This window comes from Euprymna scolopes, chromosome 39, assembly GCF_053919585.1.
Source record: "Euprymna scolopes isolate OS-2025 chromosome 39, ASM5391958v1, whole genome shotgun sequence".
In the NCBI taxonomy this organism is placed as follows: Eukaryota; Metazoa; Mollusca; class Cephalopoda; order Sepiida; family Sepiolidae; genus Euprymna; species Euprymna scolopes.
In genome coordinates this window covers 35,211,603-35,237,163 of record NC_136520.1, presented here as the reverse complement: position 1 = coordinate 35,237,163, position 25,561 = coordinate 35,211,603, and the positions used below count along the sequence as shown (strand labels likewise).

The following is a 25,561-nucleotide window of genomic DNA, read 5'->3' as shown; positions in this document are numbered from 1 at the left end:
TATTTATATTTTTTTTATAAAGGAGTCACCACTTAAGGCCCGGAGGCCACTCGAGGATAAGGGGTTAATGAGTGTACAGTAGTCAATGGGACAATATCATAGTTATTGTTAGTAGTGTCAATTTGATAAATTGGATTACTTAAAGGGACGGCTCATCAAGAACTTGTTCACATTAGACTTGAAGACGACCATATTGTAGTCAGCTGGAAAGCAGGAAAACGGAAGAGAGTTCCACAGGTGTGCAGTTTTAAGAAAAAAGCTTTGTTCATGGAATCTATGTTTAGGTTTAGGCACAGATAAAGAGTGGGGGAAATTATTGATAGTAGTTTCAGGTAGACGAGTGTTTTTTGTGAAATTTTGGCAAGGGAGGACCATAGAATGGAGCTCAGACGAACACTTGCCGTGAAAATAACGATAAAGCAGAGACAGGCTTATGTTTCTTCTGTGGGAAACAGGTTGCAGGGAAGAGAAAAGAGCATCTCCACTAGGCTACGAAGTCTATTTTGAACTCTGTCAAGGCAAGATAAGCTGCTTCTAGAAGCTCCTGCCTATATGTGGTAACAGTACTCCAGCCTTGAACGTACTTGGCTCTTAGAGGTAGAGAATTGCATCGGCAATAAGATATCTACTGGAGCGATAGAACGATCCCACCATTTTTCCAACCGCTTTGGTAATGGATTTATGTACGTGTTTTATTTCAGATCAGGAGTAAAGATCAGACCCAGAAACTTATCAAAACATGGAGCCTTTCCAAGAAAGCCATTCATTTTAATTGATTAGGTATAATATAATAATAGAGAATTGACTCTATAATAAATACGAAGTCTGCATAAATTAAAATATCATATTTAAACATATTTCATGCGAGACAGCCTGTTTATTTATATATAAACTTCATACAAATTTTTAAATGAATGAGATGCAAGTGCAAGAACTGAATATAAAAAAAGTAGTTGAAGAGCTTTTTAACCATCCATTTAATAGCTTTAAGCATCCATTTAATAGCTTAAATTTTAAAAGATGGTTGACATACAAAGAAAGAAGAAAACAGAAGAAGGGTCACATGAAATGTTATTAAACAGTCTTACCTCTTTACACATTTTGGTAGCATCTTTGAGGGCTTCATGAGGAACATTGGTGGCACCAATTTGCTGTGTGATTCCACCAGCTTCACCATCTTGTACATGAGTCCTCCTTAGCTATATATATTAAAAAAAAAAAAAGAAAAAGTTAGATTTGGTTTCATATGTAGTATATTACACACAAAATACAAATATGTAAACCTACAAAGTGTATCTACCTTGTCTAAGATTTTAGTTTTGCCAGTATCGACATGGCCCAAGACACACACGACAGGTGCACGCAATACGTCCGTGGTCCTTCTTTTGTCAGCAGCTTCACGACGTTTCTGCAAATTGAAAGATAGGAAATTAATTAAATCAAAAAAAAAAATAAAATAACCGAGCTATCGTTACACAAACGTGGAATCAGAAATGGTTTGTTTTTGGATAACCAAACTTTTTTTGTTTTTTTTTTTCTCTTGATCTTTTCAAAGCTTAAATGTCTGTTTGTAATTTTATTAAAAATATTTGATACATAAATGAATGTAAAAATTAATTTTATACGAAAAAGCGATTGGAAAATTTTGAGTTTCTCGCTAAAATGTTTGGCTTTTTTTTTTTTTTTTTTCCTCACCCACCTTCATCCCACGAACTAACTTACTTTTATTTGTTCCAATCAAAAAAAAGAAGTAATACAGTAACCTCTCGTTACTTTGTGGTTTGATTATCACGGATTCGCTACTTCACAGGTTTTTCAATATATTAGTATCGTGGATTTCCACTATAAATCTATAAAAACCATGATAATCAAATATTCTGTACATTTTTATGTACAGCACTGAACTGTAAAAGTGTACTCTATGACCTAACAATGTTACAATCTATTATTAATATAGTAAAGGGTGGGTTAAAAACATTACGGAGATGGTTTTAAACAGTCTATAAACAATTAAATAAGGTAAAAATAATGGTTTTGTCCTACTTCACGGATTTTCAAATATCACGGATGGTCTCTGTCCCTATCTCCCATGATATTTGGGGGAATACTGGACAAAATATTTTCTGAAAAGAAAGTGAATTACAACATGCTGTAATGATTAAAAAAAAAAAAAAAAAAAAAAAAAAAAGAACTAAAATTAAATGATTTTTTTTCTTTCTCTTTAATATTGTTCGTTAGTAACAAAGAGAGAGAGAGAGAGAGAGAGAGAGGAAAAAAAACCCCGTTACCATAATCTTTTCTTTGGCTCTTTGTGCCGGAGTTCTTTCATCATCGCTACTACTTTCTTCTTCTGAACTTTCTTCTGAACTTTCATCTTCATCGTCTTCATCATCATCATCTTCGTCGTCATCCTCGTCATCTTCATCATCGTCGTCGTCAGATTCTTTAGTTTCGTCATCGTCCTTCATTTTAACGGTAGTTTCTAAAGAAAATTTACAATATAAGCATTCTTTATTAAAAACATCTGTATAAGAGATGGTGAGTCAGAAGTAATCAGGCAACCAAAACATTTTTATGATGAAAGATATATTTAGGTAATTAATTCTTATGTTAATCACATAAATTATTTAGTTGAAAGAACACACACTCGTGCCGGATTATTTTCATCTTTTCACTCACGACAAAAACATTTGCTCTTAGTATTAGCAGTGGCTTTCTTCTTTCTTCGTTTCACCAACATCAAAAAGAGGCAATACGTGTCCAAAACACACATGAACGATATGGTGTCAAAAATAAAAAAAGAAAAAAAGTCCATCTATTTTTATTCAGCCATTTTGAGCCTCCAACAGCATCTAAAGTTAGATAATAACTCAAGTCTTGCACTCAAATTATTCTACGTTCACATGCCAACATTTCCTAACAGCATGTATATGCTAATTTATTTCTATGTCTCTTCATACCGTTATCACACGTGGATATTTTGGTAATACCTTATTAAATGTATATGTGCAGTTGACTTCATGACAACTTATCTTGTAGCGTCCTTGCACATTAGATAATTCATCTCTGAACAGTTCTTGTCTAGAATTACCTCTATATATAAAAAAAAAACAAAAATAAAAAATATCTGTCTGATGTATATACCTATGATGAAAATATCATATTCCAAAAATTATGTAAATAGATCAAGTGGTTTTATTTTTAAAAATCAAGTAGTTTTATTAAAAAAAAGAGTTTCTTTATAAAGTTAAACTATTTTATCAATTTACATGATTTTTGGAATATATTTTTTGTTTCATGATGAGTATGTACATCATCGATATTTTTTTTTTTTTTTTTTTTTTTTTTTTAAATCGGGGGAATTTTCGAACAAAACTCCCTGGAATATTTCCCTTTGGAAAAAAAAAAGGTGCAAAGTCTAGGAATATTTGGTAACTTACTGTAAGGATTATGAATTCTTGCACAGAAATCAATTTGTGTGCAACTACTGTTTGCAGAATTTCTAAATGCCTCAAAGAACGTGGTCATCATTATTAAAAACAGAATTTACAGTTAGTAAGTAATAATAAAAAGTAATAATAAAAAGTAATAATAAAAAAATAATAATAAAAAGTAATATTATAAAGTAATAATTATAAAGTAATAATAAAAAGTAATAATTATAAAGTAATAATTAAAAGTAATAATAAAAAGTAATTATTATAAAGTAATAATTATACAGTAATAATAAAAAGTAATAATTATAAAGTAATAATAAAAAGTAATAATTATAAAGTAATAATTATAAAGTAATAATTATAAAGTAATAATTATAAAGTAATAATAAACAGTAATAATAAAAAGTAATAATAAAAAGTGATAATAAAAAGTGATAATATAAAGTAATAATTATAAAGTAATAATAAAAAGTAATAATTATAAAGTAATAATTATAAAGTAATAATTAAAAGTAATAATTATAAAGTAATAATAAAAAGTAATAATATAAAGTAATAATTATAAAGTAATAATATAAAGTAATAATAAAAAGTAATAATTATAAAGTAATAATATAAAGTAATAATTATAAAGTAATAATAAAAAGTAATAATTATAAATAATAAAAAGTAATAATTATAAAGTAATAATAAAAAGTAATAATTATAAAGTAATAATTATAAAATAATAATTATAAAGTAATAATATAAAGTAATAATTATAAAGTAATAATAAAAAGTAATAATTATAAAGTAATAATAAAAAGTAATAATATAAAGTAATAATTATAAAGTAATAATAAAAAGTAATATAAAGTAATAATTATAAAGTAATAATAAAAAGTAATAATATAAAGTAATAATTATAAAGTAATAATAAAAAGTAATAATATAAAGTAATAATTATAAAGTAATAATAAAAAGTAATAATATAAAGTAATAATTATAAAGTAATAATTATAAAGTAATAATTATAAAGTAATAATAAAAAGTAATAATATAAAGTAATAATTATAAAGTAATAATAAAAAGTAATAATATAAAGTAATAATTATAAAGTAATAATAAAAAGTAATAATTATAAAGTAATAATTAAAAGTAATAATATAAAGTAATAATTATAAAGTAATAATTATACAGTAATTATTATACAGTAATAATAAAAAGTAATAATTATACAGTAATAATTATACAGTAATAATAAAAAGTAATAATTATAAAGTAATAATAAAAAGTAATAATTATAAAGTAATAATTATAAAGTAATAATTATAAAGTAATAATAAAAAGTAATAATAAAAAGTAATAATAAAAAGTAATAATAAAAAGTAATAATAAAAAGTAATAATATAAAGTAATAATTATAAAGTAATAAAAAGTAATAATTATAAAGTAATAATTAAAAGTAATAATTATAAAGTAATAATAAAAAGTAATATAAAGTAATAATTATAAAGTAATAATATAAAGTAATAATTATAAAGTAATAATAAAAAGTAATAATTATAAAGTAATAATAAAAAGTAATAATTATAAAGTAATAATAAAAAGTAATAATTATAAAGTAATAATTATAAAGTAATAATTATAAAGTAATAATAAAAAGTAATAATATAAAGTAATAATTATAAAGTAATAATAAAAAGTAATAATTATAAAGTAATAATAAAAAGTAATAATTATAAAGTAATAATAAAAAGTAATAATTATAAAGTAATAATAAAAAGTAATAATTATAAAGTAATAATAAAAAGTAATAATTATAAAGTAATAATATAAAGTAATAATTATAAAGTAATAATAAAAAGTAATAATTATAAAGTAATAATAAAAAGTAATAATATAAAGTAATAATTATAAAGTAATAATTATAAAGTAATAATAAAAAGTAATATAAAGTAATAATTATAAAGTAATAATAAAAAGTAATAATATAAAGTAATAATTATAAAGTAATAATTATAAAGTAATAATAAAAAGTAATAATATAAAGTAATAATTATAAAGTAATAATAAAAAGTAATAATATAAAGTAATAATTATAAAGTAATAATTATAAAGTAATAATAAAAACTAATAATATAAAGTAATAATTATAAAGTAATAATAAAAAGTAATAATATAAAGTAATAATTATAAAGTAATAATAAAAAGTAATAATATAAAGTAATAATTATAAAGTAATAATAAAAAGTAATAATATAAAGTAATAATAAAAAGTAATAATATAAAGTAATAATTATAAAGTAATAATTATAAAGTAATAATAAAAAGTAATAATATAAAGTAATAATTATAAAGTAATAATATAAAGTAATAATTATAAAGTAATAATAAAAAGTAATAATTATAAAGTAATAATAAAAAGTAATAATTATAAAGTAATAATATAAAGTAATAATTATAAAGTAATAATTATAAAGTAATAATAAAAAGTAATAATTATAAAGGAGTTGATTATTATTACTAGAAATTTTAGCATGTTAAAAACGGGCAAAAGTTATAACTTGTTGCTTTATGCCAAATGGATGAATGAATATTTGTGCTCATTTTTGCGTTAAACAATTCCTATTAATTCCTAATTGGACATTGAAGGGATACAATAATACTGCACCTTATAAAAAAGGTTCATACAAAATTCCAGACAAATTGGGCCAGTAGTTTTTTGTGAAAAAGTGGAATGAACCGACAGATATAGATTATTGTTTATACATTAGAAATGGATTGGTTATACTCTTGACAAGATTCCATTTAGTTCAACAAGATCGGCCCTCTTTTAGAAACACTGGCATCATGACATGATAGCAAATGTAACAAGGAGGATGGTTCGAGAAGAAATTTGTCCAGGAGTGGGATGTTTGAGGAAAGATATTAATGGATTGGCCATACTCATTACAAACTTCTATCAAGATCGGAAATATTTTTTTTTTTTTGGGGGGGGGGGGGGGGAAGGAAAGAAAAAAAAAAAAGAAGCTAATCAAAAAACATAAGAAAGGACGGTTGGAGAAGCTTACCAAAGACTGAGATAATTTGAAAACCTTAGTTAAAACCCTGCATTTGGCATTGGGTGACAGGGTATAGATAGTGATGATACAATGTTTTATTGTATTCTTAAGCTGTTTATGTGTAAACTGTGCAGGGAAATATTGGAAAAAAAAAAAAAAAAAAGTTGTGAAGTAGAGACAGATGTAACAGGACTGACCATAGATGGAGTATAAGTTGGAGACTGGGATGTGTAAATTGGTTGATTGCTTTGTTTTATGGTACATCGACCCTTTTCGGGTTATTTAAGATTGAATCTAATAATTTTAGAAAAAGTTTTTATGCTTCAAATTTTTTTTATATCTTCATGGTGTTTGGTTGATTATTTTGTAGAAGAAAAATTTATTTTTTTTTTTACTTTGCAGAATATGATTGAGTTTTGTAAAGAGAAAGGCAAAAAAAAAAAAAAAAGGGAAAAAGCCCCCAAAAAACAAAGCAATAACATTAATGCTAAATGCAATTGCATGCCAGTATCATCAGACAGCCTAATCTAATAGCACCAAATACCCTAACAGGTATTACCACTGATCCAAATGAACCTGGCAGCAATGATAACTAAGGGGAAACTCCACATTCCCCACAACCTCCAAATAGGGCCTCAACACTGCATGTCTTAACGGCATACCCAGGAACTGGGATGTATAGAGAACATTCCAAACGTTGGGTAACATGGCAGGAATGGGTTTATTATTATCGTGTTATTTCTAGTTTCCTTACCTAGTTCCTCCTCTTCCTCTTCACTGCTGAGATCCCAACTTTCTTTGACTTCTTTAATGCTACTCTTTTCTTGCTCTTTTAGTCCCGAGATTTCTTCGGTCACATCAGGCATTTCAATCACTTCTGTGGCTTTGGAATCATCACTCGGCGTTGGACTGTCTTCTTTCTTGGAATCAGCTAAAGAAGAGACATAGGAAAGAGAAAACAAGATCAGATACAGATTAATAGTCACCAAGAGACGTTGCTAGTTTATCCCTACTCTATCATTTTCATGGCAAGTGTTCAACTGAGCTTCAATCTATACTCCCCCCCCTCCATCCCCACTGGCTACAAGACTTTCGCAGAAAGCAATCATCTAGCTTCACCAACTGTTAAACATTTCCCCCACTCTCTGTGACCTAAATCTAAACACAAATTCCATGAACAAAACTTCTTTCCTAGAACTGCCTGCCCGTGGAATTCTGTACCGAGGACCTGCTTTCCAGCTGACTACAACATGATCGTTTTCAGGTCCAACGTAAACAAATTCTTGTTGAGCCGCTTCTTAAATAATAAAATTCTACCAACTTCCACAACTATCAATCACTATGCTGTTGTCTCATTGACCACCTTCCAGTTATAGTGGCTTTCAGACCTTGATAAATGGTGAGTTCTTATAAAGAAAAAAATAAATAAATAATCCAAAGATAAATACCAGCTATGATAAAGATAATATGACAACCATTGATGCAGTCAACACATAATTGGGGGGACAGGAAATCCAAATAGAGCCATTAAAATGTTTCACAGAAGGAATATCCCATTAAAATTTTTTAAATTCTAGATTGTTTAATATTTTGTGAAAAAATTCCAGCATTCCTAATTTCTGGTATAGTGCTACCAGAAGCAGTGCCAAAGCAAATCAGTTCCTTCACTCTTATTGTTCTTCAGTATTTCTATTGAGAAGCGATTTATTGAAATAAAAAATGAGAAAAAGACATTGAAAATTATATAATAAAAATTAACAAAATTATACAGATAAAAATAACACAATTAGTATTTTTCAATAGTTGTCTGCAAGAATTCCTGTTGCGCCGGAAAATCAAAGGGAATATTATGTATTGGATACATATTTTTAATGATGTTTAAAATTTTATTTTGATTTCAATAATTTCATTTTTTATACTTTCATGAACATATATTTATTATATAAATTCAAATTAATATCTTATTTTTAAAATAAAAACAACTTTTTTTATAATTTCATAAAATATGTTTCTTGTAAAATTTCAATTAAAAGTGCAAATAAAGACTAATTGTTATTTTTATCTTTTTATAATTTTGTTAATTTTTTATTGTATTTTTTTTCAATAATGTTCTTTTCTTATGATTTATAAATCACTTCACAATAGAAATACTGAAGAACAATAAAAGTGAAGGTAGCGCTACATTAAAAGTTAGCAAGTATGTAAGCTGACAGTAACCATTCATGTAGATAGGGGAACCTGGGGCAAAACGAGATACTTAAAGGAAAAAGAACCGTCGAGTCAAAGGTAGCATTGGCATATAAACCATATTCTGTGTACTGAACATTCAAAGTATTGGAAGACAATGCCACAACAAAAAAAAATATGAGAAATTATTTTCAAAAGAAATACAGATGATTTATTCAGCTAACTGTACTGTCCCGTTTTGCCCCAAGCATGGGGCAAAACAAGACGGATCTTGGTCTGAATAAGTCAGTCTTCACAGAGCTCACAAATGAAGATTGGGGTCTTGTTGCATTCATCTAGACCTGCACAGCCGTAGTGTGCCCATTTCCTACAGTCCCCTTGGCAAGCTGCCCAGCTTTTTGCACTCTCAGAGTACAGTTCGTCACAGATCAAAATAGATAAATTTTGAATACTTACCCCTTTTTTGGTGTACGGGGCTGAATAACACAATGGTTAGCGGCAAAGCGTTACCACGTGATCTCTTGATCAGACTCCTCACAAAAGAGCTCTCTCTCTCTCTTTCTGTTTCAGTTATTTGTGGTGTCTCGTTTTACCCCGCTATCTCATTTTGCCCCAGGTTCCCCTACCTATGTCGACTAGGATCGAGCAGAAGATTATATCTCTTTATTCACGTTTTAGAGTGTTTATCCTGTTTAGTGGATTTATAATCAGGGGATCTGCCATTTTGTTTTCTTTTCGTGATATAAATACTGATAAAGCGTTTGTGAGAAGATAGAGTGGTAGAACGAGAGAGAGGTGGGGTGGGAGTGATATAAAACAGAAGTAAACACTTACAGTCAGGTTGAGGCTTTTTCTTCTTTTTATCAGCATAAACAATCCTTTTCTTTACAGTTGTTCCATCTTTAACCGGCAGTTCAACACCTTAAAAAAAAACAAAAAACAAAAAAAATTTTATTGACCAAACATAAGAAAAAATCCAGTTGGTAAGTTGTGTATTAGGTTGCCGAGTGATTTTTTTTGTCAGCCATTTTGATCGAGCACTTTCGATCCTTGTCAGGAGCAGTTGTTGTTGTTGTTGTTAAAGAGGCTTTTTTTTCTGTTGCCATTTTATATGTAATTAATTTTATCTTTATTTTTATTTATTAGTTGAATTTTATTTAGTTATTTTGACTTAAGTCGTCTGTTAAGGAAGGAAAGGGTAAAGAAGGGTGTTGTGAAATTTTATTTTTTTAAACTATAATAAATATATATATATATATATATCTATATATGTTTAGTTACGCATACATATATCAATTGTTAAATATATTTAATATGTTAGTAAGGATATTAAAAGCTATTATGTTAATGATATATAAGTTGAGTTTTTGTCACACTTTCCTACTTTTTCTATTTAAAATTTATTAAAATGAACTTCTTAATATACTCAGTCATGGATATATGAGCAACTACATGAAGGTTATCTAATTTGCATATTCTCTGAAAAATGAACTTTAACTAATCAATCAGTTTTCATGATTTCGTATTGGATGCTTGGTTTCATTTGACTTTTATGTGTAGTTCTATTTACGCATATTTTCTAAAGTGGTAGTAGGCAGGCAGACTTGAACCACTGACGCGAAGGCGGAAAAGAAAATGAAAGAAAATCTCATGTCTTACTGCTACTCCATGACGTGACCGGAAGTCTAAAGCGTTAAAATTTAACGTAGCCAAGATGACTTGCAGAAATGGCGTTGCTTTTAAACCTCCCACGAAAGCAAATTAGACACAAGGTCGGTTTTAAAGCTCCCCGCAAAAAGGGGGCACTCTGGCAGTATCTAAATAAATAGTAATCATCTCAGTATGAAGGGCTTCCCCTACATTAACCAAGGACTAATTACAGAACAGATACTACCCGGCCCGAAGTTCCAATAGTTTCGCTTTATTTATACGAAAAAGACGAACAAAGACTGGAGTGGGAATTTTGTTTAACTCGATCAAAATAAAAGATAGAGACAATGTCCGTTTGCGAATGCGAGATATTACAATCTGGGAAGTATGCGAAAATTGCTTGCGGAATCTAACCTATGTGAGAAGGCACCGTATGTGCTCTCTGCTTATCTCTGCACTGTTTCCAGTCATTCTGAACCTCGACTTGCGATTGGTATTTAACAATGCCAACTCAGGAGAGGTGTGTGGTTGGAGATTGCGCAACTCTTGCCACAAAAATTGCATGCTCAGGCACCCTTTCAGTGGGTATCCATAGTCTGTCAAGACTGAAGAAAGCTACCAACATGGAAGAGTTCTTTGCGACCAATTCTGTATGAAAAACTGACTTATCTCCCTTACTTTCAATTAAAGTCCATCATTTCAAACTGTTGGACAGGTAGTAAGATTTTTTTTTTTATAATAAAAACTAGATCTAGTACTGGATCATTTTTCATAATTTGTGAATTTTATACTAATTTAGAAATAGCATGTAAGTATGTAATAGTGTTTTTACTTGAAATTCATTTGTTTTAAATCTGATTATACTGCAGAACAACCAAATATAAATACCTTGATTTCTCATGGCTTCCAACATTTGCTGAGCTCGTCTACGTTCGTGTTTTTGTTTTTCCGTCAATAGTTTGCCCTCTGCTTTTAAACGTTCTTTCTTCAGTTTCTCCTTCATTTTCTTCCGCTCTTTTCGCTCTTCTTCCAGACGTTTCTAAAATCACAAAAAAATAAAGAAGCAAACAAATTATGTCTGCAACAAAATGGATTTAATGGAATAAAATTAAGATTAAACTAAGTTAAATTAACGGTTGGAAAAATATCTTGGAGAAAATACAAAAAATTTAACAGTGTTTATATCATGCACGCATTTCCACAATCAACATTGCCAACTGAGATTTTCGGAATACTAGATTGTAAAAAAAAAAAAAAAAAAAAAAAAAACTGAAAATATTTTCGAATATACAAATTTATGTTTCCTCATCATACTATCATATTTCGTTTAATGCCCATTTTACAGCCTGACAAGTGATAGACAAGTTTAAGAAATTTACTTTGAAAGTAATCTTTTTTTATGCAATTCCTAGTTTATTATGTTACTTTCTTTAAATTTATAAAAGTAAAAAAAAAACAAGTGAAGCATGCATGGTCCACCGTGAACGAGGCATCAAAAAAAAAAAAGTAAATAAAAATAACCAACTTCAGCATTTGCTCCCACTCCCATTTAGCCCCAAAAGTCCCCAAATCCAGGTGAAAATGAACAAAAGGTGGAGTTTTAGACTTTAACATATGTAACTTTGAGTTCTGCACCATGCAAAAATAGAAATGACTAAGCCCTTCCCACCATTTAACTCTAAAAATCTCCAAGGCCGTAACATATTTAAACTTGAATTCAGCACCATGTAAAACTGCTGAATAGTCATACACAGAAAATTTGGGACAAATATGGTAAAATAGTCCCAAAAATGGAGTTAGCCCTAAAAGAGCCCCTGGGACACGCTCAAGAGTTATCACAAAGTATAGACAAACAAAATTATATAGAAATCAGTTAGTTACAACTTTTCAGAAAAGTTTTATAAAAATCCAATCAATCAACTTTTTTTAATAAGCACAAAAGTAGCCATTTTAACCCGAAAGGCAACCAGAGTTTTCCCGGAAAATCGGTTCTGTTACTTTTTACACTCATATCATGTTTAATGTTTGTGCAAAATTTTTTTAAAATTCCAAGGCGTAGTTATTGAGAAAAGTGCGGACAGACGAACGGACAAGAGTGAATTTACAGGTATACCCTCCTTTTGTCGGGGCCCAAAGATCCTTTAGATTTGTGAGAAATTCCAACTTGAGTAATAACAAGTGTAAAAAATATCTCTTTAATTTTCAAGGTTTTAAGAATTTGAAATTGTAAAAACTACTACCTTAGTAACGTGACGAGATGTTGCATCCCTCTGCCTGTTCTACAAATACTTTAATGGTGAATGCTCTGATGAACTGCAAACACTTGTACCTCCTTGACATAACTACCCCAACAAGCTAGTAAGTCTCATCCCTTTACAGGAGAGATCCCTAGGTGCAAGAAAGCCTTTTACTCCAATAGTTTCTTCCCCAGAACTGCAGGTCTTTGGAACTCCCTTCCGGGATTCTGCTTTCCCAACTGTACTGATATGCAGAAGTTCAAGTGTAATGTGAACAAACATCTTTCTACTCATCTCCCTTCATAATGCCCCTTCAAATTAAGTCCCTGATAGTAGCCGCCTGCTTCAAAGTGGCACTGTGCCTTGTTTGGGGTGAAAAAAAAAAAAAGTGTACTCTGCCTACTCTTTTGTCAATTAATCACATTTCAATTTGCGTAATAACTCCAAAAACTTTGATAATGCATAATTTAGATACTATTTTAATGCCTTAGAGTATATCTTTAATAATTATACCAGTTACACTAAAAGTAAAGTTGAACAATTCTTTATTTATGCTAAATGAAACAAAAACTAAAATCAATATCAGCAAATGGTGTACCTGTTCTTCTTTTTGTAGACGCCGTTCTTCAGCAAGTCTTTCTCTCTCTTCTTCCTCTTTTCTTAGCTTTTCTTCTTCCTCTTTCATTTTTTCCAAAGCTTCTCGAATACGGGCAATCTGAAATTAAAGAACGACAATATATCTACATCCAACGATTACAATTTTGAAGAGGGAAAACTGGGCATGCAGATGGCTATGCCAGAGAATTTTGCGATGACTTTAATAAAATCATCACAAAAAATTTTTTGTTCTACATTAATAATTTTGCAAACGGTTAAAAAAAAGAAAGAAAAGGACAACACATTTTATAGAACGAAGATATAAAAAATGTAAAATTATTTATAGAACGAAGATATAAAAAAAATGTAAAATTATTTATAGAACGAAGATATAAAAAAAATGTAAAATTATTTATAGAACGAAGATATTAAAAAATGTAAAATTATTTCGTGGAATAAACAAGTTGTGGTCATATTTTAATTTTGGTACCAAAAAAGTCAACTCCAAAGATGCCAACTCCAAAGATGCCAACTCCAAAGATGCCAACTCCAAAGATGCCAACTCCAAAGATGCCAACTCCAAAGATGCCAACTCCAAAGATGCCAACTCCCCATATTTATTTTGCCCTTGGCTACTCCCAAATGTTGTTTAGATCTTGGAGGATACCATCCATCTCAACTTATTTTTATATGCCCTCCCCCACTTAACTCTCACTACCATTTAGAGACTGCCCTGCTTGTTTTCAGTTGACCCGAAAAACAGTGGGCAGTCTAGCATTTAGCAAAGAGTTAGGAGATCCTTACTAACCTGTCCCATTAGCATTTTGTTTAGTATCGTCATTTTTCGTTCTTTTTGGGTGTTTGTAGATCTTCCCACTCCTAATCATCATTCTCGTACATATATTATTTCTAAATAAAATATTGAAACCATTAGGAATATCGTAAGTAAGTTAAAGCCAGGGAGTAAATGCAGTATTTCCTAGTTAAGAGTAAGTAAAAGTTTTCATTGTCAGAAAAGTATGACACTTGACCCCAACTCCTCCCCCATCAAACAAGGCGTAATGCCCAAGTTGAATAGAAATTTAAAATTTTTTATTTGACTAAATAAATTGACCATAGTTGAGAATGACAAAAAGTCTCTCTTTTCTTTAGCTACTGTTGTGGCACAATGAAGAGCGCCCCTTTTGGGGGAGCTGGAGACTTCTACATTAATGAACCTTGTGCCTAACTTGCCTGTACTTGTGAGCTGCAGATGTGTTAAGCAGGTGCTTTGTGATTTTGAAAATGTTAGAATATATCAATCTGGTGTGACTCGAGTGAACAATGACAGTTGTTTATAATATTCGACCAAGTCGAAACAATATACGACCTTAGAATTTGAAAGGTCAAGCCTGAAAGAACTCATGATGGGATACAAAAATAAAACAATGTTTAAACATTATGTAAGAATGTCCCTCTTTCACTCTCTTTTTATCTCTTTCAATGAAGAAAGAGAGAATTAAATATAATTCTATTGTTTAAAAACAGTTGAAGCTTTGATTTTGCATGCACCAGGCATACAGCAGTTTGATGCACACACAATGGGTCAACTGAATATGCTCCCTCATTGTTAAAATAAATTATATATTTTTATAACAAAAATGCATTTGTTCGCTATTTTTGTACAAGCATTCGATTTCAGCCTGCGGTTCCTCCCAGTAATGTGACAATGGAAATGCTGCCTGTAACGATGCAATGAAGACTCAAGAAGCGACCCATGTCAGTCGGTTATAGCTGACGACATATCGGCCCATTACGTTTATGTTTCCATGTGCCTATTGTTTGATATCAAGTCTAACACCTGGGGAACTGGTTTCGTTCACAGGAAGTTCCTCAAACAAGTAATTCTCCCCGGGAAACGATAGTGTCATACTATACCTTAAAATGATGAGTGTTTAGCAAGGGGTCATCAAGTACTATTAATTTGAGCCTTTGGTATAATTCAACCTAAGGTTAAATCCAAATCTCCTGACCCATTAGTGAATATTCTAGCCACTCCTCTTTCAAGTTTACTCCACATATCCTTGATACTCACCTTATAATGCTGATTTTTTTTTTTTCTTGGTAGGATTCAACCAAAGACTGAACAATTGAACTAATAGTAAGAACGTTTACTAATCGTCTGGTGAAGATATAGGTACCCATAATATGCCAGCAACATTCACCCTTGGTAGGTTGAACCAGTTTCTCCCAGAGGAGGAAGTTTCACGGGAATATCAAGTTCAAAAGCAGTTCCCCGTTGCATGTATGATAGTAATAAATAATGAGAAAATCATGTAATACAATGAATCAAGGTTTTGAACATAACTAACAGATTTATCTAGCATTATGTGCATGTTTAATATACCTAACAAAATTATCTCATAAGATTTTCAAAATCAGACCCAAATAGCATTTAATCTAAAAAAAAATCAATGTTTGCATATGTTTAGCCAATTTTCATTTGTAATTGTTATACTGCACAATTGTACTTAACAACAATTTATTTTTTTTAATTATTATGGGACCGTTACCTATCCATTGATGAACTCTTCCAAATACTATATTAATCGAGAGCCAAGTCCTCTTCTCAATATAGGACTCTACCGATATCAGACTCACAAGTAAGCCTAGCTTATATCACCATATTTCTCTGTATCTTGTTCCTTTTTCAATATATTTTTAAAATCATTTTGAGGTTGTTATTTTATATATTTTAAGTAAGGTTACCAGTAAAATATAACGAGGTTAATACAAGAGTGCTCAATACCAAAGTAGAGAAAGGTATACTTTTTAATTGTTTTTTTTTACTTAAGCAGTAATGTGTTACTGACTTTGCTTTCATATAAGCATGATTGCCTGAAGATGTCTCTAGTTGCTAAATATTAGAGGATTGAAACATGCTCATGACTGTAGCAAAACATTACGGCTTATGTAAAAACAAATTGAAATTGTTTTTTTTAAATCTATATTGTGTTCCAAGTTGTCTTTAGTGGTCTCAATCTGGGTCCCTATCAATTATTAAGGCTGTCTCAGATGGTTACTGACAGTTTAAAATAATTACTTAAAATTTTTTTTTTTTGTTTTAAAAAGCAGGGGAGGGGGAGATAATTTTAAATTAAAAAATATAATGAAAGTTATCTTTCTTAATTTTAAAATTATGCAAACAAATAAAAATGAGCTAAATGCATCCTGGACAACACCAGATAGTTACAGCTAGTAGATCATAGATAACCACTGATTTATGGTTCTATACCAGGGGACTGCTGCAGGATGAAAATGTTATTAAAATTCATAACTTTTTCTAATCATTACTGACAACAGTTTTGTTAAATCCAAGAGATAAATATATAATAAATAACAAACTTGCTTTATTAATTTTATTTATTGCGAACTATTATCCTCATCTTTTTCTTAGTTTTTTCACAAGGTTTCGGCCAACTATTCCTCTGGCCTTCGTCAGGTCGTAACCGCAACGGGATGAATCTCCTAACTACATTCACTGCAATTACTGCCTTCCGTAGTTGTTGTTGTCTCACCACATTTTGGCCAAGTAAGCCTCTGGCTGGCTTTGGATAGGATTGAAACCGCTATCTTCAGACAATTCTTACCTGGAACCGTAGAGATTCAATGTCTATCAACTGCGCCATGAGCCCTGACAACTATGGAAGGCAGTAATTACAGTGGATGCAGTTAGGAGATTCAGAGTTCCTATCCTGTCATGGTTACCACCTGACGAAGGCCAGAGGAATAGTTGGCCGAAACGTGAAACAATTAAGAAAAAGATGAAGATAATAGTCCGCAATAAATAAAATTAATAAATAATACTCATTTCAATAATGAATTCCAATTAAATAATATATAAACGTGTTTTAGTTCAATACTTTACTATAAACATACGCATTGCCGCATGTTTAGTGAGTTGCATAGGTGCAATGCATGTAGACGACAGGTCTGCAATTGAAAAAAAAATTAATGAAGAGAGCCCACCCAAGAAATGAACTCATATTTTTGAAATAGCAAGGTCTTCTTGAATATGAAGTTTCATGCAGCGATTGTAAGCCACTTGAGTCTTGGAAAAATTAATGCCCCTTCAGATACTGGGCATCTTCAGCAGTAAGGTTTTTTTATGCCCATAGATAAGCATTTAATCTTTTTGAGTGGGATAACATCTTTAAACCAACACCACTTCAAATCCTAGGCTACACAAATTGACCAATCTCACTTCAAACCCTACATAACATAAATTTTCCAATCTCACTTCAAATCCCAAGTCACATAAATTGACTTTTCCCACTTCAAATCCTAAGTAACAAATTAACCAATCCTATATCTACGCACATATTGGGTTACAGATGACACTGGGGTCAAACTTTACCAATTATGTCTATCAAACATCTGCTTTTGATAAGCAATATCTGCTTATGTCACTGCTATGCACCCATATTTGTCACTCACCTGACCACCCTTGGGCTTTTTTGTAGTTTCTTTTTCTTCTTTTTCCTTTTTGCCCTTCTTTTTTTTCTTGCTTGAGGACTCTTGCTCAACACTGCCTTCCCGGCTAGCATCGTCAACATCAATATCATCATCTGTAAATTAATAGGGGATACATCATAAAAATAAGTGTGAACAAAAAAAAAGAAAAAAAAAAAAAATTAAGCATGATATCATTGCTTATTTATGGATAAAATTAAAAAAAAACAAAACTACTGAACTGTTGTGTATTTATTTACTGTCTGGAGTTGTGTGAATTAGTGTACGGGGAGGAAGAGAGACAGCTAGCTAGAGACAGAAATCTAGGTAGTTAGGGAAAGGGAGATGAGAGAGCTTACAAGAGAAATCTAAGTAGCTAGAGAGTATATGAGAAATCATGCCAGGCAAAGAGCACAAGAAAAAACTTCCTAACTAGAGAGGGAGAGAAATCTAGAGAGAGAGAGAAATCTAGAGAGAGAGAGAGAGAGCTAGCGAGGGAGAGAGAGAGAGAGCTAGCGAGGGAGAGAGAGAGAGAGCTAGCGAGGGAGAGAGAGAAAGAGCTAGCTAGAGAGAGAGAGAGAGCTAGCTAGAGAGAGAAAGAGAGCTAGCTAGAGAGAGAAAGAGAGCTAGCTAGAGAGAGAAAGAGAGCTAGCTAGAGAGAGAAAGAGAGCTAGTTAGAGAGAGAAAAAGAGCTAGCGAGGGAGAGAGAGAGAGAGCTAGCTAGAGAGAGAGCGAGCTAGCTAGATAGAGAAAGAGCTAGCTAGAGAAAAAGAGAGAGAGAGAGAGAGCTAGCTAGAGAGAGAGAATTAGTGAGAGAGAGAGCTAGCTAGAGAGAGAGAATTAGTGAGAGAGAGACAAAGCTAAGTAGAGAGAAAGAGAAAGACAGATATAACAAAACGAGAGAGAGAGAGTGAGTGTGTGTGTGAGAGACATACAGACAAAACTAGCTAGAGAGGGAAGAGAGCCAGACAAAGCTAGCTAGGGAAGAGAGAGAGAAAGAGAGCTAGAGAGAGAAAGAGAGCTAGAGAGCTAGAGCTAGCTAGAGAGAGAGAGAGAGAGCTAGCTAGAGAGAGAGAGAGAGCTAGCTAGAGAGAGAGAGAGAGAGCTAGCTAGAGAGAGAGCTAGCTAGAGAGAGAAAGTGAGAGAGAGCTAGTGAGAAAGAGAAAGACAAAGCTAACTAGAGAGAGAAAGAGAAAGACAGATACAACAAAGCAAGAGAGAGAGAGAGAGAGAGAGAGAGAGAGAGAGAGAGAGAGAGAGAGTGAGAGAGACATACAGACAAAGCTAGCTAGGGAAGAGAGAGAGAAAAAAAAATTACACAACTGATGCAATTGCAAATCAGGCCATCTTCAGGAGGACATAAAATTCTTGAAGGAAAACCCAGGAAGGATGAGTGTAATTTATTATCTTACAAAAAAGGATTAACCAATACACAAACCTGTTTTTTTGGCAACAGAAGTTTCTTTTTTAGACTTTTTTACTTCTTTCATTTTGTCCTGAATAATAAAAAAAAAGTAAATTATTAGACGTTTAAAAACATGTGCATGATTTATTGCATAAAAAGTTTTAAAAATACAAAAATATTTTTTAAACATTAAAAAAAATTTATTTAAAAACAGTATAAAAAAAAAAACACTATTTATTTAGTATAAATAAAGTTTTATACTTTTATACCAATTAAATATACAAAAATATTTTTTAAACATTAAAAAAACTTTATTTAAAAACAGTATTAAAAAAAAACACTATTTATTTAGTATAAATAAAGTTTTATACTTTTATACCAATTAAATATACAAAAATATTTTTAAAACATTAAAAAAACTTTATTTAAAAACAGTATTAAAAAAAACCACTATTTATTTAGTATAGATAAAGTTTTATACTTTTATATCAAATAAATATACAAAAATATTTTTTAAACATTAAAAAAACTTTATTTAAAAACAGTATTAAAAAAAAACACTATTTATTTAGTATAAATAAAGTTTTATATCAAATAAATACATAGATCTATTATTGACCACAAATATATAAACACAGCATAGATTCATTGGATTAAATCCTACAGAGATAAACCTATCGGAATATGTGTGTGAAATAATATAACACTTCTTATACTTTAAATGTATTCTTATGAGAATTAATTTCTACAGCAAAATGAAGTTTAATATTCAATATTTAAACCATTAAAAGAGTTATTCAAAAATTACAATAGAGATAAATAAAATTCATAATTATGTCATACAGAGTTTTAATTCCAATTTCAGAGCAAAAGAAATCTTACATGCGTTTCAGAAAAAAAAAAAAAAAAAAAAAAAATGCAGAGCATATTTAAATAAATCCAAGTTAACATATACATTTGCCTGGATATTATGTTTTTTTTAAATTTTTTTATTCAGCAGTTGTCTCTAAAAACTGGGATGTGGCAACTTGGATTTGTTTAAGTATGCTTCAAATTTTCCCAGAATCATAGGTAATTTCTCTTGATTCTTATTTAGAATTCAATCTAATTAAAAAAACAAAAATACAGAAATCTTTATGATGGACACACCAGTCACAGAACAAAGTGGTCATATTCTAAAAATCATATGAATTGATAAAGTAGTTTTATTTTTAACTAAGAAAATTTTATGAGTAAGCAAAATGAGACTGTCTTGTGTTGTCATCTTGAAAACGAGAGGAAGAAGCATATAACAAGAATTCAAACTTGCGAGATCAGCCTTGTGTAACAGATTGGGCCTTATGATAACAAGTAGGTTAGCTAGATAAATATGCAGTTTACACAGCTGTGTGGAATTCAAGTAGGTATGCATTGAATATTTGACAGATGATTGAATGTCTGTAACAACCGACAAACAGACAATAATCAAGCAGAATTAAGGAAATACAACAATAATAACCATTGACTTTTTTTTTTTACAGAGGCATCACCACTTCAGAACTTATCAAGGCCCAGGGACCACTCGAAGATAAGGGTTAAAGAGCGTACAGTAGTCAATTGGACAATATAGTAATTGTAAGTAATGGAAATTCAGTAAATTTGTTAACTTAAGGGCAACAGCTTTTCAAGAACTTGTTTACATTGGACTTGAAGACAACCATATTGTAGTCAGCTGGAAAACGGAAGACAGTTCCACAGGCGTGCAGTTCTAAGAAAGAAGTTGTGTTCATGGAATCTATGTTTAGGTTTAGGCACAGATAAAGAGTAGGGGGAATTATTGATAGTGTTTTCAGTTAGACGAGTGTTTCTTGTAAAAGTTTGGCGAGGGGGGACCATAGATTGAAGCTCAGTTGAGTACTTGCCATGCCAATAACGATAAAGCAAAGACAAACTCGCTACATCTCTTCTTTGAGAAAGAGGTTGCAGGGAAGGAAAAAGGACATCTATGAGGCTACAAAGTCTATTTTAAACTATCAAGGCAGGATAAGTCCTTTCTAGCAGCTCCTGCCCAGATGTAGCAACAGTACTCCATCCTTGGACGAACTTGGCTTTTATATAGATAAAGATTTGCATCAGCAGTGAGATATCTACTGGATCGATAGAAGGATCCCACCATTTTTCCAGCGGCTTTGGCAACAGATTTGATGTACGTGTTCCATTTAAGATGAGGAGTAAAGGTCCAGCCCAGAAGCTTGTTAAAGCATGAGGCCTCCCCAATATGAGAGCCATTCATTTCAATTGATGCCAGATGGGGATTAGAGCGTTGACGATGTAAAGATAGAAGTTTGGTTTTAGATGCATTAAAAGTAACCAGCCACTCCTTTCCCCATTGTACCACGTGCTCAAGATCAGAGGAAAGAGAATCGGAGAGAACTTGGTCATTTACTGACTTAGTTGTGCTACCATAGATGGTAGTGTCATCAGCATAAATGTCTACGAATGATGTAAGGATGTGATTTGGAAGATCATTAATGTAGATCAGGAAGAGAATTGGGCCCAGGATGGACCCCTGAGGGACTCCAGCATTTATACTGTGAGCTTCTGATTTCTGCCCATGAACTACTACTCTTATAAACCTATGAGAGAGAAATGATTTGATAATTGAAAAGACATTTCCAGCTATACCATAGCTGGAGATCTTGTGAAGTAAACCTTTATGCCATACCCTATCAAAGGCTTTTGATATGTCAAGAGCAATTGCCCTAGAAAGGTTGCCTCCGTCGAGAGATTCACTAATCCTATGAGATATAACTAAGCACATCTGCTGTAGATCTAGCAGAACGGAAACCATATTGTGTGTCACTAAGGTTATTTTTGCCGAGATGGTTGATTACTTCTCTATTTAACACAGATTCCAGCAACTTACTCATGACGCACAGGAAACTTATTGGCCTGTACTGAGGAGATGACGATCACCTGAATTCTTAAATACAGGGCAAACTAATGAGATTTTCCAGGGTGATGAAAGCAATTCTCCTTAAGACAACATTTAAACAGTTTTGTAAGTATGGGTGCTAGTTCTGGTTGAAGTTTTTTGAGTACTATAATTGGAATACCATCAGGGCCGGTTGCTTTACTGCAGTCAAGGTTTCTGATTAGCTTGGCAACATCATATACAGATATATGTATATCACATAGCGTGTTTTCTGATACAGGAGGAAATATTGGGGGTTGGTGGCCTTGGTCGCAAAGGGTAGAATTAGCTGCAAAGTTCTTGGCAAAGAGTTTGGCTTTGTCTGATGCTGACGAGATTACCTTAGTCCATTGATGATAGTTAGGATAGAGCACATGTTTCTGTTCAAGATTCTGTTTGCTATTTGCTAAAACTGGTGGGAACCAAGCCACTGCTTGGCTACTTTGGACTTGACAGACTGAGCATACAACTCTCTTGCGTTCTTTATTACTTTTTTACAATGGTTGTTGGCAGTTCTGAAAGCAGCTTTAGTCTCAGTACATCTATTACATTTGAAGCAATGGAAAAAGTGATTTCTGTGCAGCAGCACATTCTGGAGAGAACCATGGCTGGCTGTTAGGTTTTTGCTGGAACCTTTTTGAGGTTATGAAACAGTCAATACCTACAATTAATCATTCTGTCAGGTCTGATACTATAGAGGATACATCCTTTTTAAACATGGAACGCAGAGGTAGATCTGACATAAATCTACTTTGAATGTCAGAGGACAATGCAATTACTAGCTTAGAGAGAGATCAGTTTTAGTAACAAAGAAATAAGATTTATTACATATACTTGCTGTACATACCAGACATTGAGAGGTAAAAACATACTCTCAGGCGAAGGGTTTAATCACAAACTATTGAAAATATACCAAATATCCTAAGTTACGATTTTCCTGAAAGTTGCCCATATTTTGGATTTTTGGAAACATAAAATATAGCCATCTTCATTTATGAAATTCAAACAGAGGTATGAAATCCCATAGCTTAAAGAGAAATAACTCATAGGTTTCATGAAAACTTCCTTCCGTTTTTAAACGCATCTGATGTTGGTTATAATAATTCCAAATAAATTAAATTAAATGTAAATTAAACTAAAAATAAATGAAATAAATCAACTTTATATAATATTTCTAAATAAAATACTTAACACCAATGGCATGCAAAGAACTTTTTCAGAGCAGATGCTCAAGTGAAAAAAAAAAAATGCCAAAAATATAGTAATGAACACTGTCTCTGGAACACATTCCTCTGAAAAGGGCACTTTTAAAACAGGAGTAAAAGGAGCAGGTGCTTGGGCATGACCCTTCTCTGCATGTCCAAGCTTAACAATTCTATTACTAATTTCCATTAACAATTTAATGCTAATTATACAAACAGATTTTCTTTAATGTGATATGCAAATGAGACAACCTCTTGAATGTTGATTTCTTTTGAATAAATAGTATATTTATAGAAAACATGCAGAAATAAAGTCTGTGAAACAATTTGCCTTTTGTATATATTAACCAAATTGTGAAAAAATAAATAGGAATACGACTTTTAGATGACAGGAATCAAAAAAGTCGAGGAGTGAGGACTGACATTCAAATATGCAGTCTACAAAATAGAGAGTTTGTTCTTGGGAGCGAGAGAGCTTGGCATTGCAGCCAAAATCATGACTGGGTTTAAAGACTGAAATAAAGTTACATTTGAAACTATAACAAAACCCTGAAGAGACGTTGCGAGCCTATCCTTGTTTTATCGTTATTTCCATGGCAGGTGCTCATCTGAACTCCAATCTCTGGTCCCCCCTCGCCAATCTTTCACGAAAAACACCAGTCTAGCTGAATCCACTATGAAAAATTTCCCCCACTCTATATCTGTGCTTAAATCAAAACGCGGATTCCATGAACAAAGCTTCTTTCTTAGAACTGCACGCCTGTGGAACTCTGTTCCGTCTGCCTGCTTCCCTCCGGACTACAACTTGGATGTCTTTAAGTCCAATGTTAACAAATTCCTAATGAACCGCCCCCTTAATTAAACACTTCATCAAATCTCCACACTAACGTAATGTACTTGTAATGACCCTTATCCCTGAGTGGCTTCCGGGCCTTGATAAGTGGTGATCACTGTAAAAAAAAAAAAAAAAAAAAGTTATGCCTGCTTATGTGTTGACTCGGATGCAAATCTAATGTCGGAGAGATCTTGGTTCCGACGTCAACAAGACGAGTGAGAACTACGACAGGAAGCAGCGATGAAGAAACACGACAGAAGATATGTCGATGTCCATTTGTTTATTGTATATGTTTACACAACTGTGCCTGTGATTATTTTAATGTGAATGGTTACTGTTGAACTGTTCTTGGTGTTTATACATACAAGACACACCCGTGCTGATAACCTTTGCCTGTTTTACATATACTTCAATGGCAAGTGCTCGGACAAACTCAAAGCACTAGTATCCTATGACGAAAATACCCTCGACAAAATCCCACCTCTTCACTGTCGAGATTGCTAGATGCCGAAAAGCCTTCTACTCAATTAACTTCTCTCAAACTGCTAGACTTTGGAATTCCCTCCCAGGCTGCTTCCTCCCTAACTGTACTGACATGCAAAAGTTCAAATATAATGTGAACAGACATCTTGCTGCCCAACTCCCTACATAGTATCACTGCAAATTTGGTCTTACAACAACGTGTTATTTTATACATCCATATAAAAACACCCATTTTAGTACTGACCAGGTTCAATGTTGCTTAACTTTTAGGTGCTGTATGTGCTTTCTGCTTATCTTGGCATTGTTTCCAGTCGTCCTGGTCTTCTCCTTGCCACTGAACTCAAACGGCGCCGATTCAGGAGAGGTGTGGTTGGAGATTGTGCAACCCTTGCCTCATAATTACATGCACAGCTGCCCCTACAGGGGGTATCCTTTGTCTTTTGAGACTGAACGGAGGTATCAATCGATAAAAACACAAACATTGATGAGTCTATAACGTAGACAATTATTTATACACCTAATAACAGCAAAGAATTTTATGTAAACACACAACATTAATGACTATATAGCACTTGTAATGCTACATATTTCACATTAATCATTTTTTAAATTATTTTTTAAAATAGTTTTCTTTATAAAAATAATACTCGATCGATTTACGTAATTTTTGGAATATGACATTTCTGTATCAAAGATTTTTCTGTACTTTTTTTTTTTTTTTATTTACTTAGGTTTAATCAATACTCCTATAAGTTTGTTTTCTTGTGTATTGATATTTATATTGAAAACCTTTTTTTTTTTGTTTATTTAAAAAGAAAATACACCTTTGTTATCTGTGGGTCGTGGAATTGCATTCATCTGCAAAAGATCTAGCTAATTTTCATCTTCTTTCAAACATTCATTTTAATTAATTCCCTATTAGTTTTTTTTCGGTTTTGTTATGGGATGATTATTTTTAGTAAACTATTACATATAATTATATTCATGCAGATAATCTACATAATTTATACTTGTGTAATATTTGCATAAAAAGGTATAGT

General features: G+C 31.6%; 1 protein-coding gene across 2 annotated transcripts in view; it reads right to left on the bottom strand.

Annotated features, from left to right (window-relative positions):
• The window catches only part of LOC145263736 (eukaryotic translation initiation factor 5B-like), a 122,822-nt gene that overhangs the window by 37,404 nt on the left and 59,857 nt on the right, over positions 1-25,561 (bottom strand). For both annotated transcript variants that reach the window (XM_080120715.1, XM_080120714.1), the window contains exons 5-13: positions 19,082-19,139; positions 17,629-17,759; positions 13,154-13,270; positions 11,207-11,357; positions 9,503-9,589; positions 7,236-7,412; positions 2,289-2,482; positions 1,301-1,408; positions 1,089-1,199 (exon numbers count right to left, since the gene is read on the bottom strand). In XM_080120715.1, coding sequence (XP_079976841.1) covers positions 1,089-1,199; positions 1,301-1,408; positions 2,289-2,482; positions 7,236-7,412; positions 9,503-9,589; positions 11,207-11,357; positions 13,154-13,270; positions 17,629-17,759; positions 19,082-19,139 — 1,134 coding nt within the window. The remainder of the gene's footprint in view (positions 1-1,088; positions 1,200-1,300; positions 1,409-2,288; positions 2,483-7,235; positions 7,413-9,502; positions 9,590-11,206; positions 11,358-13,153; positions 13,271-17,628; positions 17,760-19,081; positions 19,140-25,561) is intronic.